Source organism: Xenopus laevis, chromosome 6S, assembly GCF_017654675.1.
Source record: "Xenopus laevis strain J_2021 chromosome 6S, Xenopus_laevis_v10.1, whole genome shotgun sequence".
NCBI classification, from domain to species: domain Eukaryota; kingdom Metazoa; phylum Chordata; class Amphibia; order Anura; family Pipidae; genus Xenopus; species Xenopus laevis.
In genome coordinates, this window is record NC_054382.1 from 23,325,945 (window position 1) to 23,338,383 (window position 12,439).

Consider the following 12,439-nt stretch of genomic DNA (forward strand, 5'->3'; position numbering starts at 1 on the left):
GGACCTTTCTCAAGGCAACCACACCCTATATAAAGTGATATATATTGACATCACACTCAAAGCATTAAAGTGATTGGTGCAGAACATGAAAGTGATTAATGTACATCATTTAAAAAGAGTTAAAATCCTTTTTCATTATTAAGGTGACAAGTGCTTAATAATTTGCCATATACTAATAATATACTAAAACCTTTTTCAAGAAGGTTTTAGACCATAAACGAAATGTTGATGTAGATGTAGTAGATGACACATTTTCATTTGTAGCGACTCTGAACTTGAGTACCCTTTATTTTCAGCAGATGTATTTTTAGTTGAGTTTGCATTTTATACATATACTTATTCTATATGTTCTTCGGCAGCAATGCACAGTGTTGTCACTTCTTTCCCTTTCCCACCACTGGGGGTTTTAAATCGTTTAAAAATTAACAACTTTCACTAGGAAAGTTGACATCTGCAAACAGAGTTAGAATTTTTTTTTATGAAAGCAAGATGATAGGAATATACTGTAGTTATATATTAATTTTTCCTTAATCAATTGAAAAGAGAATTTCAAAAGGTACACATATTTAAGCTACTTAAAAGATTTTCTGATTTTCCTAATTCACATATTTCCTTTATAGGCATGTTTTAAAGTTTTTTTTTTTTAAAATATATATTTTTGTGTTTCTGTGAGATTTTATTGCCTTATTTGCCACTTCGGGACATCTGCAAGAAAATAAATTAATTTATCTTACCTGTTTGTGCGCATGATCATATGAATTGATATGGTTATCAAATTCCTTGTGTTTGTGGTATTGCTTGTCGCATAATTCACAATAAAAGTTGGCCTTCAGGTCTTCAAGAGCATTTGCTATGTTTTTGCCCTTTTCTGCATAGCCCTATAAAAGAAGATAGGCACCATTTTATGGATTATGTTGCATGGCAGATGCACATATTATGCTTGCAGTGGTATGGAACTTGGCCACCAACACACAGGAAAAAGCATTAATGCATTACAATATAAAAAAAAATTAAGAATATGATTAATGTAATGATGTATACCCTGTACATTTTTGTGCTGCAACTGCAATTAAATAAAAAGATTACCGTATATACTCGAGTATAAGCCGAGTTTTTCAGCATCCAAAATGTGCTGAAAAAGTCTACCTCGGCTTATACTCGGGTCAGCGGGCAGTAGCAGAGATTGCAGTCACTTTTAATCATTCCTATACCAACAGTTCACTTGGGGAGAGACTGCAATATCCCACAATGCCCTCTGTTGGTTTTATGAAAGAATAACAGTGCGCCCTCTGTTGGTTATATCAAAGAATAACAGTGACTGCAATATCACACAGCGCCATCTGTTGGTTGTATCAAAGAATAACAGTGACTGCAATATCACACAGCGCCATCTGTTGGTTATATCAAAGAATAACAGTAACTGCAATATCACACAGCGCCATCTGTTGGTTGTATCAAAGAATAACAGTGACTGCAATATCACACAGCGCCATCTGTTGGTTATATCAAAGAATAACAGTGACTGCAATATCACACAGCACCATCTGTTGGTTGTATCAAAGAATAACAGTGACTGCAATATCACACAGCGCCATCTGTTGGTAGTATCAAAGAATAACAGTGACTGCAATATCACACAGCGCCATCTGTTGGTTATATCAAAGAATAACAGTGACTGCAATATCACACAGCGCCATCTGTTGGTTATATCAAAGAATAACAGTAACTGCAATATCACACAGCACCATCTGTTGGTTGTATCAAAGAATAACAGTGACTGCAATATCACACAGCGCCATCTGTTGGTTATATCAAAGAATAACAGTAACTGCAATATCACACAGCGCCATCTGTTGGTTGAATAAAGGATTAACAGTGATGGCAATATCACACAGCGCCATCTGTTTGTTATACGAAAGATCAGTGATGGTTGTATGACACACAGCACTCTCTGCACAATTCTCTGTCACCATCAACTTTGCAAAGAAGTCCGGTCGATCACTGGGGGAGTCTCTTTGGCGGAAGGTGCGCTGCTGGGAGACAGGGCTGTAGTTGTGTCTAGGCTTATACTAGAGTCAATAAGTTTTCCCAGTTTTCATAGGTAAAATTAGGTACATCGGCTTATACTCGGATCGGCTTATACTCGAGTATATACGGTATATTATGTGTATATATATATATATATATATATATATATTTATATATATATATATATATGTTTATATTATAAATTTATATATACTGTACACTTTAACAGAGAGGGTAATTTAAACTGGTGGTAGCTTCTGGGTATTTATGACTTTTTCTTTCTGTTGAGCTTGAATGGGGTTCATAAAAAAATTTGTATGATAAAGTATTAGAGTTTTACTTTCCAGTGAAGTCAACAAGTAAGCAAATTCCATATAAATAGTCAGTGGATAAAAGTTCTGCCGTCAAAATAAGATGCGCACTAGAGCTCATTTACTTTATGTCTACATACATGATGCGATTTTCCCTGCAGTGAGTTGCAGTAGATGCAGCAAGGGAATCACCCTGTTGAGCCTGCCAGTCACTAGAGGAAAAATTGCCCATTAGCACACTGCATCAAGCTAAGTGAATGTGCCAAAGTGATTTCCTTTTAGGGCAATTTTCAGGAGATAGTCCCTAAAATATATCACACAATATTAAAATATATCACACAATATTAAATACAATATTAAAAAACTTGAAAAGAGAAAGAAAGAATTAAAAAAAAACAAAATGCATATTTTATACATTGAACTAATTGAACCAGCCTAAAGGTTCAGCATCTCTATAGAAGTAATGATCCAGGACTTCAAACTTGTCACAGGAGTTTCCCATCTTGAATTCTGTTATGAGTGTATGCAACATGCACATGCTTGGTTTGAGAAGCTAAGCTAAGGAGTTGTCGCAAATTGTCAATTAACTTTGCTTGTCATAAAAGTTGATGCTACAGCCCAATTTTTGAAAGAGTCAAAACTGCCTTCACGGTTTTCCAAATTAGGAAAACTGGGCAGGATTTCTATGATTGATGTGGCGATCGGCGTCATGTCATATCTCTGTCCCTGCCGCATCACAGATCCACCCCCATTGTATCACGGGCTACATTACATCATGGCTCTGCCTCCTGCTCAGAGTTCCACGGGCCAGAAGGTGGCAACCCTAGCAACAGGGTTGATTATTAAAGAGGTTATTTACTAAATTTTAAAAATGTCTTATTATTTTATTGAAACCACTTCAACCAAACTCCCATACACATTTTATCTTATTTAGCAATAATCCTAAACAATTATCAACAATTCCTAAAAATCTGGTGCTGGGAAAAACTTGATAAAATTGTAAAAATCTGAATCATTTGATTTTATCAGAAAACTATGAATTAATTGGATTATTGCACAAAACCCAACACAGATCAGGATATCTTCCAAATGACATCTGCCATTTACTGCTACATGAACTCAGCAAGTTTGAGATGGAGTACTTTTTTATTCAGACTTTTTTCAGACAACGTCCGGGTTTATTAAATCACAAAAAATGTTTTGTTTTTTTCCCCATGAAAAAATTGTGTTTTCTGAAAAAAATAATTGAAAATGTTATTTAATAAATAACCCCATAGATATTAATGGTTATTGTGCAGGTTTCTGAGCTGTCATGTACCAATAATCTGTATTATTTACTAATCAGCCTTATATTGTGACATTTCTTTTCTATATATATATATATATTGTATCTTGTGCATCAGTAATTGACAACAGCACTGAGCATGTGCAGTGAATCAGCAGAAAAGATGATGGGGAGCTATTGGGGCATCTTTGGAGGCACAGATATTTACAGCTAAAGGGCTGTGGTTGCCTTGAGCTTTATTTCTTCTTCAAATGAGCTACAATTAAAATATGCACAAGTTCAGTTTGTTTTTTCCCCATAGAATTCCAGGTAAATGTGTATATTTGTGCAAGGGGGAGGATAAATGCAGTCAATGCACTTATGTCATATTTGTCCAATTTATGTATTTTTGGTAGAATTCTGCAGCCAGGTTTCTTTTTCATGATTAAATAATTCCATCTGTCTGCTAGAATTTACATGAACAGACTCATTTTTTTATGCATTGCCGAACATACATATACAAAAACTATTATTAAACTGGCTAAATGGCTCAAAATTGTACTTAGACAAAATGTAACTATGCATGGCTTTAAATATGTCACCTGCTCTATTTTGGACCTAAAAATGTCATAAATATCCACAGAATTTGTTTAAAAGTTGTGCACAATGCCCTGTTTAATATTTGTAGGACTAAGTCCCCAAAATACGAAATAATTATTAATAGAATAGAATACAAAACTCAACGCATATGCTTCAAAGTGCAAAATAGTTAATTTAGATCATTAGACATTACAGTTAGAAAAAGATCAGTGCTTTTTTTAATTCAGATCTGATTGGCTTTCTTATTTTTTGTGTTATATAATATACATCTAGGCTAAAACCAAAAATAAATATAAGGACTGTTGGGAAAATTTAATTTTATCCATTCCCATTCCAAAACTAGACTGAATGGGCTATAGACAAATATGATATTATCTTCTTTATTAAATACTTTAATGTTGTGATAACTGTTGTTATATTGTGTTCTATTTACTGATTCCTGTTAACAAAAGAGAGATTTTTGTACTTACCGTTAAATCTTTTTCTCTTGTCCTATATTGGGGGACACAGGCACCATGGGGATGAAGATCCTGCAGCTGGAGATGGACACTATGTTGCAAAATAAGACTCCTCCTCCTGCTCTGGGCTTCATCCCCTGCCTCCTCCTACAATCCTCAGTTTCAACCGAAGAAGGAGCAAAGCAGCCCAAAACAGAAGAGAAATCAAAAATAACACCCTCGGAACTAAACATTAGAAAAATGAAGAACCAACAAGAATGGAAAAAAACATCACGGTAACCGTGAAAAACAGTGTCAGAATAGGGAGGGAAAGCCTGTGTCCCCCAATATAGGACAAGAGAAAAAGATTTAACGGTAAGTACAAAAATCTCTCTTTCTCTTGCCTAATTGGGGGACACAGGCACCATGGGGACGTCCCAAAGCTCCCAAAAGGGTGGGACACTGTATGGTAGGTGTCTAGCTAACCACAGCACTGAGCACCTTCCTCCCAAAGGCAGCGGCGGCTGAAGCACGTGTGTGGAGCCTGTAGAAGCGAGTGAAGGTATGAAGGGATGCCCATGTGGCCGCTTTACAGATCTGCTCCTCTGAAGCTTGGTGACGGAAAGCCCACGAAGTGCTGAGGGAGCGAGTGGAGTGAGCCCTAACCTTGATCGGAGGATCCTTCCCCTTGACAGCGTAGGCTCTGGAAATGACAGACCGGATCCACTTGGCTAAGGTCGTCTTGGCGGCCTTGGTGCCCCTTTTGGGGCCATCAGGGAGAATGAAGAGCGCATCTGTCCGTCGAACATGCTCTGTGGCTGTCAGATAGAATGAAACAGCTCGAACAACGTCCAGAGTGTGGAGCTTGTGCTCAATCGGGCCTTTGGGATTCGGACACAATGAAGGGACAACAATGTCCTGGTTCAAGTGGAATGCAGATACCACCTTAGGTAAAAGTCTGGAGTAGGTCGAGGCACTACCTTGTCCATGTGAACAACGGTGAAGGGCGATTTGCAGGAGAGAGCCGCAAGCTCAGAAACTCTCCTAGCGGACGTGATTGCCAGCAGAAACAACACCGTCTCGGTGAGTGTGGATAGAGGGAGCTGTGCAAGTGGTTCGAAGGGTTCCTCTTGCAAGGCTGAGAGCACCAAATTGAGGTCCCACGGGGGCACCGGGCAGCGATACGGAGGGATGATACGAGTCGCCCCTTGTAGAAAAGTTTGGATTTTTGGGTTAAGGGCCAGCTTGCATTGCAGGAGAATAGACAAGGCCGAAACCAGCACCTTGAGGGAGCTGAGGGCTAAGCCTTTCGAAAGACCTTCCTGCAAGAAGGAGAGGACCTCCTTGACGCTCGCCTTTTGAGGATTAACAGCTCCGTGCTCACATCAAGATATGAAGGTTCACCATACCCGGTGGTAGATTTTAGCTGAGACAGGCTGTCGTGCTCGCAGCATGGTGGGAATCGCCTCTGGGGGTGCTCCCGAATCCCGTAGAATCAAGGCCTCAAGAGCCACGCCGTTAAAGCCCAGAGATGAGAACTCGGGTGGACAACCGGACCCTGAGTGAGGAGGTCTGTCCGTTGAGGAAGATGGAAGGGTCCGTCCGCGGCCATGGCGATGAGATCTGCAAACCAGGCCCTGCGGGGCCAGAAGGGTGCCACCAAGATGGTCTGGGTTCCCTCACTTTTTATCTTTTTGATCACCTTTGGGAGGAGTGCCAGAGGGGGGAAGATGTAAACTCTGGAGAAGCTCCATGGAATCACTAGGGCGTCTACCGCGTGAGCCAGGGGGTCGAGGCACCCGGAGACGAAGGACGGAACCTGCCGGTTGGTCCTGGACGGCCATGAGGTCGATGTCTGGCAGGCCCCACCTTGCCACAATGAGTCGGAACACGTCGTGGTGGAGGCTCCATTCCCCGTGATCGATCGTTTCTCTGCTCAGGTAGTCTGCCAACCAATTGTCCACCCCGGGTACGTGGACCGCTGAGATGGCGGGGACTTTGTTCTCTGCCCAAGTTAGAATCTCCTGAGCTTCCCTGAGGGCCGCGAGACTTCTGGTGCCGCCTTGATGGTTTTTGGAGGCTACGGCCGTCACGTTGTCGGACTGGATTCTCACGGGGTGACCCTGGAGTACTGTCGCCGTGTGTTCCAGGGAGTAGCGTATCGCTCTGAGCTCCAGAAGGTTGATGGGTAGCCTCTGTTCCTCCAGAGTCCATAGACCTTGTACAGTGGTTTGGTCTATGACGCCTCCCCACCCGCGAAGACTGGCATCTGTGGTGAGAACCTTCCAGTGATGGGGGGGAAAGGGTTTTCCCCCCATCGTCCGAAGTGGTTGAAGCCACCATGGAGAGAGAGAAGTACTCGACTTGGAATGGAGATCTTGCGATCAAGGTTGCCTCGGTCCCTGCGCTGGTGCAGAAGGATGGTGTGTTGAAGTGGTCTGGTGTGGGATTGAGCATACGGGATGGCCGGGAAGGATGCCACCATCGTGCCCAAAGTCTGCATCGCTGATCGAAGGGTAACCTTGTTGGATCCCATGAGAGATCTGATCCGAGTCTGGAGGGTCCGGACCTTGTCCTGCGGTAGAAATGCTCTCCCCTATCTGGAGTCCAGTATCAGGCCGAGGTACTGTATTGATTGAGTCGGGTGGAGGTTCGACTTGTTGAAGTTGATCGTCCAGCCCAGAGATGTCAGGGTCTGGAGAACTTGAGCTGTGTGCAGACGAGCCAGAGAGGCGGACTGACCCTTGACGAGTAGATCGTCTAAATAGGGAATAACGGTGATGCCTTTGAGTCTGAGTTCCTCCAATGCTGCCGCCATGACTTCGGAGAAGGTGCGTGGAGCTGACGAGAGGCCGAATGGCAGAGCCACGAACTGCCAATGATTGCCGTCCACAAAGAATCTGAGGAAGCTGTGATGAGCTGGGTGCATAGGTATATGAAGATATGCGTCCTTGATGTCTATGACTGTCATGAAATCGTTCTCTTCCATGGAGGCAAGTACTGATGGTATTGACTCCATTTTGAAATGGCACCGTTAGACGAACGGGTTGAGATCCTTCAGGTCTAGGACAGGTCTGAGAGAGCCGTCTTTTTTGGGAACCATGAAGAGGTTGGAATAGTAACCCCTTCCTCCGGAGTGTGGTGGGACAGGTTGAATGGTGCCCTCCGCGGCCAGGTCTTGTATGACGGAAAGGAATTTGGTTCTGTCGGGAGCCTTGGCCGGCAGTCTGGATACGAAAAATCTGTGAGGGGGCGTGTGAGAAAAGTCTATCAAAAGTCCTTGGGAGACCACCCGAAGGACCCACTGATCCCGAATTTTGTTGTGCCAAACCTCTCGAAAGGATTTGAGTCGGCCTCCTAAGGGTATCCCTTCGGGAGGGGGCACACCTTCATGCTGTGTGGGGTTTGTCTTGTGAGGGCTTGGAGGAAGACTGGGAGGAAGACTTGGAGGAAGACCAGGGCTGTCTTTGTTTGCCCTGAAAGCGGGAGCGAAGTTAGAGGTGGACTTGTCAGATTGCGTCTTTGACCTTCGTCCTTGCCTGAAAGGTCGAAAAAAGGGTCTCCTTCTGAAGGGAGGTCGCTTGGGTCGTGTTTGTGGGAGAAGGGTGCTCTTGCCCTCAGTAGCCTGAGAGATGATCTTATCCAGTTCAGCCCCAAAAAGTAGTTAACCTTGGAAGGGTATGCTGACTGGGGAACGTTTGGATGTTAGGTCGGCGGACCATGACTTTAACCATAAAAATCGGTGAGCGGCTACAGATTGAGCTGAAGCTTGAGCAACCATCAGAGCTGCGTCTAGTGCTGCGTCACCAATGTATGTAGTGGCGACTGCTATTTGGGAGAGCATTTCGTCAGTAGTTGGGTCTTCAGATCCGATGAGTTGTGCCACCTGTTCCACCCAGACCTCCATAGCCTTTGACACCCAGGCGATAGCAAAGATGGGTCAGAAGGCTGACACAGACGCGGTGAAGGAGGATTTGCAGAAACCTTCTAGACGATTGTCTATGGGGTCTTTGAATGCAGTCGCGTCGGCAACCGGAATGGTGGTATTCCTGGATAATCTGGAAACCGGAGGATCGACTGCTGGAAGTGAAGACCAGAGTTCAATGCATTCTTTAGGAAAGGGATAAGTCCGGGTGAATCTTTTGGAAAGCTGTACCCTGTGAGCAGGGTTTTTCCATTGCGACTTGATATTTTCGTCGAGCTGTTCGTAAGCTGGGAAAAAGCAAGAGCTCTTCTTGTGTCTCTTGAAGACGTTCTTAGCTGGTTCGCCCGAGGGAGAAGAGTACTCTATGTTCAATGCGCTGAGTACAGCTTGAATAAGGCCCTCTACTTCCCCTTGAGTTCTGGGAGTGTCTATGTCAGGATCAGGGTGGTCCTGATCGGAGTCGTCAGCTGATAGGACTTGACCTTCCTCATAGGAGGGAGAGAGGATTTCCCCAGGGGAGTCCGGAGGAGAGGGTGCGAGACGTTTTGACGACCCTGTGCGGTGATGAGACTGTGAAGGTTGAGATAAATGCTCAAGAACCTTGTCAAAGGTCTCTGGGATGCGGGCCAAATGTTGGAGCCTGCAAGTGAGAGGGATATGGGCCTAAGGAGTTCAGGATCCGAAGTAGTAGCTGTAGGTAGTGGCAGTAAATCGGATTTTCTGCAGGCCCCACAGAATGAATCAGCCGAGGCTGAAGTAAATTTGGGTTTATAATTTGAACAGGCAAGAAGGAAACCTGTGTGTGAGTTTGAGCTGAGGACTTGTTGGTCCTGGGCCCTTCTGCCTTGTTAGCCATTGTGCTCCTTATCAGAGAAAATGGTAGGAAGGTTAGACAGAAAACCCCCTTTTTTTTTTTTTTTTATGAGGCAGGGGAGTCGGCCTGCTGTAAGCCTAAGCAAGGTTATAGCCGTGAGGAAATCTCCTTGGCGAAGGTGAGCCTGCGGAGATAACAAGCATAGGTATGATGGCAGCCCTGTGGGTCCATGTACCCTAAAATGCAGTACACATAACATGCAGTATGTACAGTCATTGAACAAGATGTTCTGGTACCAAACTAGCCAGATATCTGAGGCATAATATATCTAATCTTTATTATGTGTGTATAGATGTATGATAACTTGCCTGATGGCGCTATAGAACAGACTGGGAGGGTGGGTTCTCCCTTCTGTAAGCTTTAAAAGTACCCAGGCATGAGGGTAGGTAGTGTAAGGGCAGGTCGTTCCTATGAGAGTTCTGAAAGAGCCGAAAGGAAAGAAAAAACATCCGATGTGTAGCAAACCTGCTCAGAAGCTGTCTTGGAAGACGGAGCCGAATATAGAGCCTGCGCGTAGTGTTGCGTCTGGCGGGGATGCGAAGGGCGGGAGGATGAGAGGTGGAACGCATGTGCGTGTCACCAGAGAAGTCGCGTGCCCATGGCGCCGTGCAGGGAAGGATAGGCGTAAGTAGAAGCGAAGGGCGTGTGGAACGCATAAGCGTTTCACCAGGGAAAATGGCGCAGAGTAAATGGCGCCTAGAGAGAAAAGAATGCGTGTGTGCTGAGGGGTGCGCGTAATGTGAGAGGGTGACCAAGGGAATAAAATACCATGAGGTACTCACCTAGGGACAAACGCCAGCTGATCCGTGCCCTGTGGAAAATGACCCCTGTAAACAACAGACACACATATAAATATATATATGCACAGCAGTGAAATATATATGTATATGAGTGCTATTATACACCCAGGTGGGTGTATACCGCTGATGCAGACCTCCGTAGAGCGGGAAAACAGCGCAGGGGGTGAGGAGCAAGCCTGCAGACCTCCGGAGAGCGGGAAGGCTAAAGGGCAGGTATGTTGCAGCTGGAGAGGCTCTTGATTAAATCAGTGGCCCCTGAGTGTGGCATGATCTTAGACCTGGGGCCCTGATCAGTGCTCCAGCCACTTAGCAGAAAAAACGGTGTCTTCTCCTTCTGAGGACACTAAAAGAAACTGAGGATTGTAGGAGGAGGCAGGGGATGAAGCCCAGAGCAGGAGGAGGAGTCTTATTTTGCAACATAGTGTCCATCTCCAGCTGCAGGATCTTCATCCCCATGGTGCCTGTGTCCCCCAATTAGGCAAGAGAAAGGTTGTTTCAATAATCCATTTAAGTCTGAATGCAATGCATGATCATTTTTGTTTCGTATACATATAAGGGCACATTTACTAAGCTTGAGTGAAGGATTCGAATGAAAAAAACGAATACTTTTGAATTTCAAAGTATTTTTTTGGATAATTCGACCATTGAATAGGCTACTACGACCTTTGACTTCGATTCGAACGATTCGAAGTAAAAATCTTCGAATCTTTAAAAAATACTTTGACTACCTACTTCTGCAGTTTAAACCTACCGAGGTTCAATGTTAGCCTATGGGGACCTTCCCCATCACTTTTCTAACTTTTTTATGATCGAAGAAAAATCCTTCGATCGATCGCTTAAAATCGTTCGAAGGATTTTATCGTTCGATTGACCGATTTTTACTTCGACAGATTTGCGCTAAATCCTTCAAATTCGATATACGAATTCGAAGGATTTTAATTCGAGGGTTTATCAACCCTCGAAATTTGGCCCTTGATAAATGTGCCCCATACTGTACATGCCTCAGCTGGCAGAGCCAGATTTGATAAGGCCTTTAAACCATCCATCCTTAATACTTAGATTATTTCAAAATAAATTTTGCCCAAGCAGAATGAATTATGTATGGTTCATAACATTAGAGCAAACTGGTACACTATGAAATACAGTATACTGACTTTTTAAGGACTGAAAAAGAGAAAAATAAAATGTATTTTTGTCCATCTCTTACTAAAGTTTATCTTGGCTGTAGCAAGGACCATAACTAGCATAACCCAAGTGTGGTGATGTTTAGATTGCAATAATACAAAGGCCTAAACATTTCTGACAAGACAATAATTTCTGATCTTATCAGCATCCAATATCTAGTTATCATTATTTCACCCTTTCATCTGTATCCTTGAAAGATGGAGAACCTCTAAATGATTTTGACGCCCACTGACTTGAATTAGTTTCGGGAAAATTATTTTCTATTTCATAAATTTTTTGCCGCGAAACGGGACAGATTCGCTCATCACTAATCATGACTAATTTTCTGCCCATAGACAGCATGAGTCTTGTCATTCACATGATATAGAGTAAATTATGTTAAATTCTCATACGTATAAAATACTGTATGACATTTATCAAACAAAAGGCACTTTTGCCTTTGTTGCCCTTGTCTGTGTGTGCATAACCCTTATTAGTCAGATTTGTTTCACCGAAAATTCACAAAAAAGCCAAAAATTCACTGAATACATTGGTCTATAGGCGACAATTTTTTTTCGACGCACAACATTTTTTTCACCCATTGCAGTTTATGGATGTCTTTTTGCACAGCAAAACCTGGCAAAAAATGTCGCTCTTGTTATGTATAAAGAATGATACCCTTTCTTAAATGTATTATGCATAGTACTTCAGTAGTGATGAGCGAATTTGCGAAACGGCGCCGGCGTCTCGTTTTTTGACGCCGGCGCCTGTTTTTTTGGCGCCGGCGGGCATTTTTGGACGCCGGCGTCCGTTTTTTTTGATGCAGCGAAAAATTTTTTTGACGCTGGCAAATTTTTTCGGGCGAGTTTTCGCCGGCGTTTCGCGAATTTATTCGCTGGCGGCGAATCGCGCAAATTTGCGCCTGGCGAATAATTCGCCCATCACTATACTTCAGATTGCTAAGAATCTACCTACACTGCTACCTTATACCTAACTTAATTAAGGCTGATGCCACTTTATGAGAAAAGTAACTTTT

General features: G+C 43.3%; 1 protein-coding gene across 1 annotated transcript in view; it reads right to left on the minus strand.

The window, feature by feature from the left end:
• The window catches only part of LOC108719670 (zinc finger protein 804B), a 256,418-nt gene that overhangs the window by 16,752 nt on the left and 227,227 nt on the right, over positions 1-12,439 (minus strand). The window contains exon 2 of the mRNA XM_041568299.1: positions 735-878. Within this exon, the coding sequence (XP_041424233.1) occupies positions 735-878 (144 nt within the window). The remainder of the gene's footprint in view (positions 1-734; positions 879-12,439) is intronic.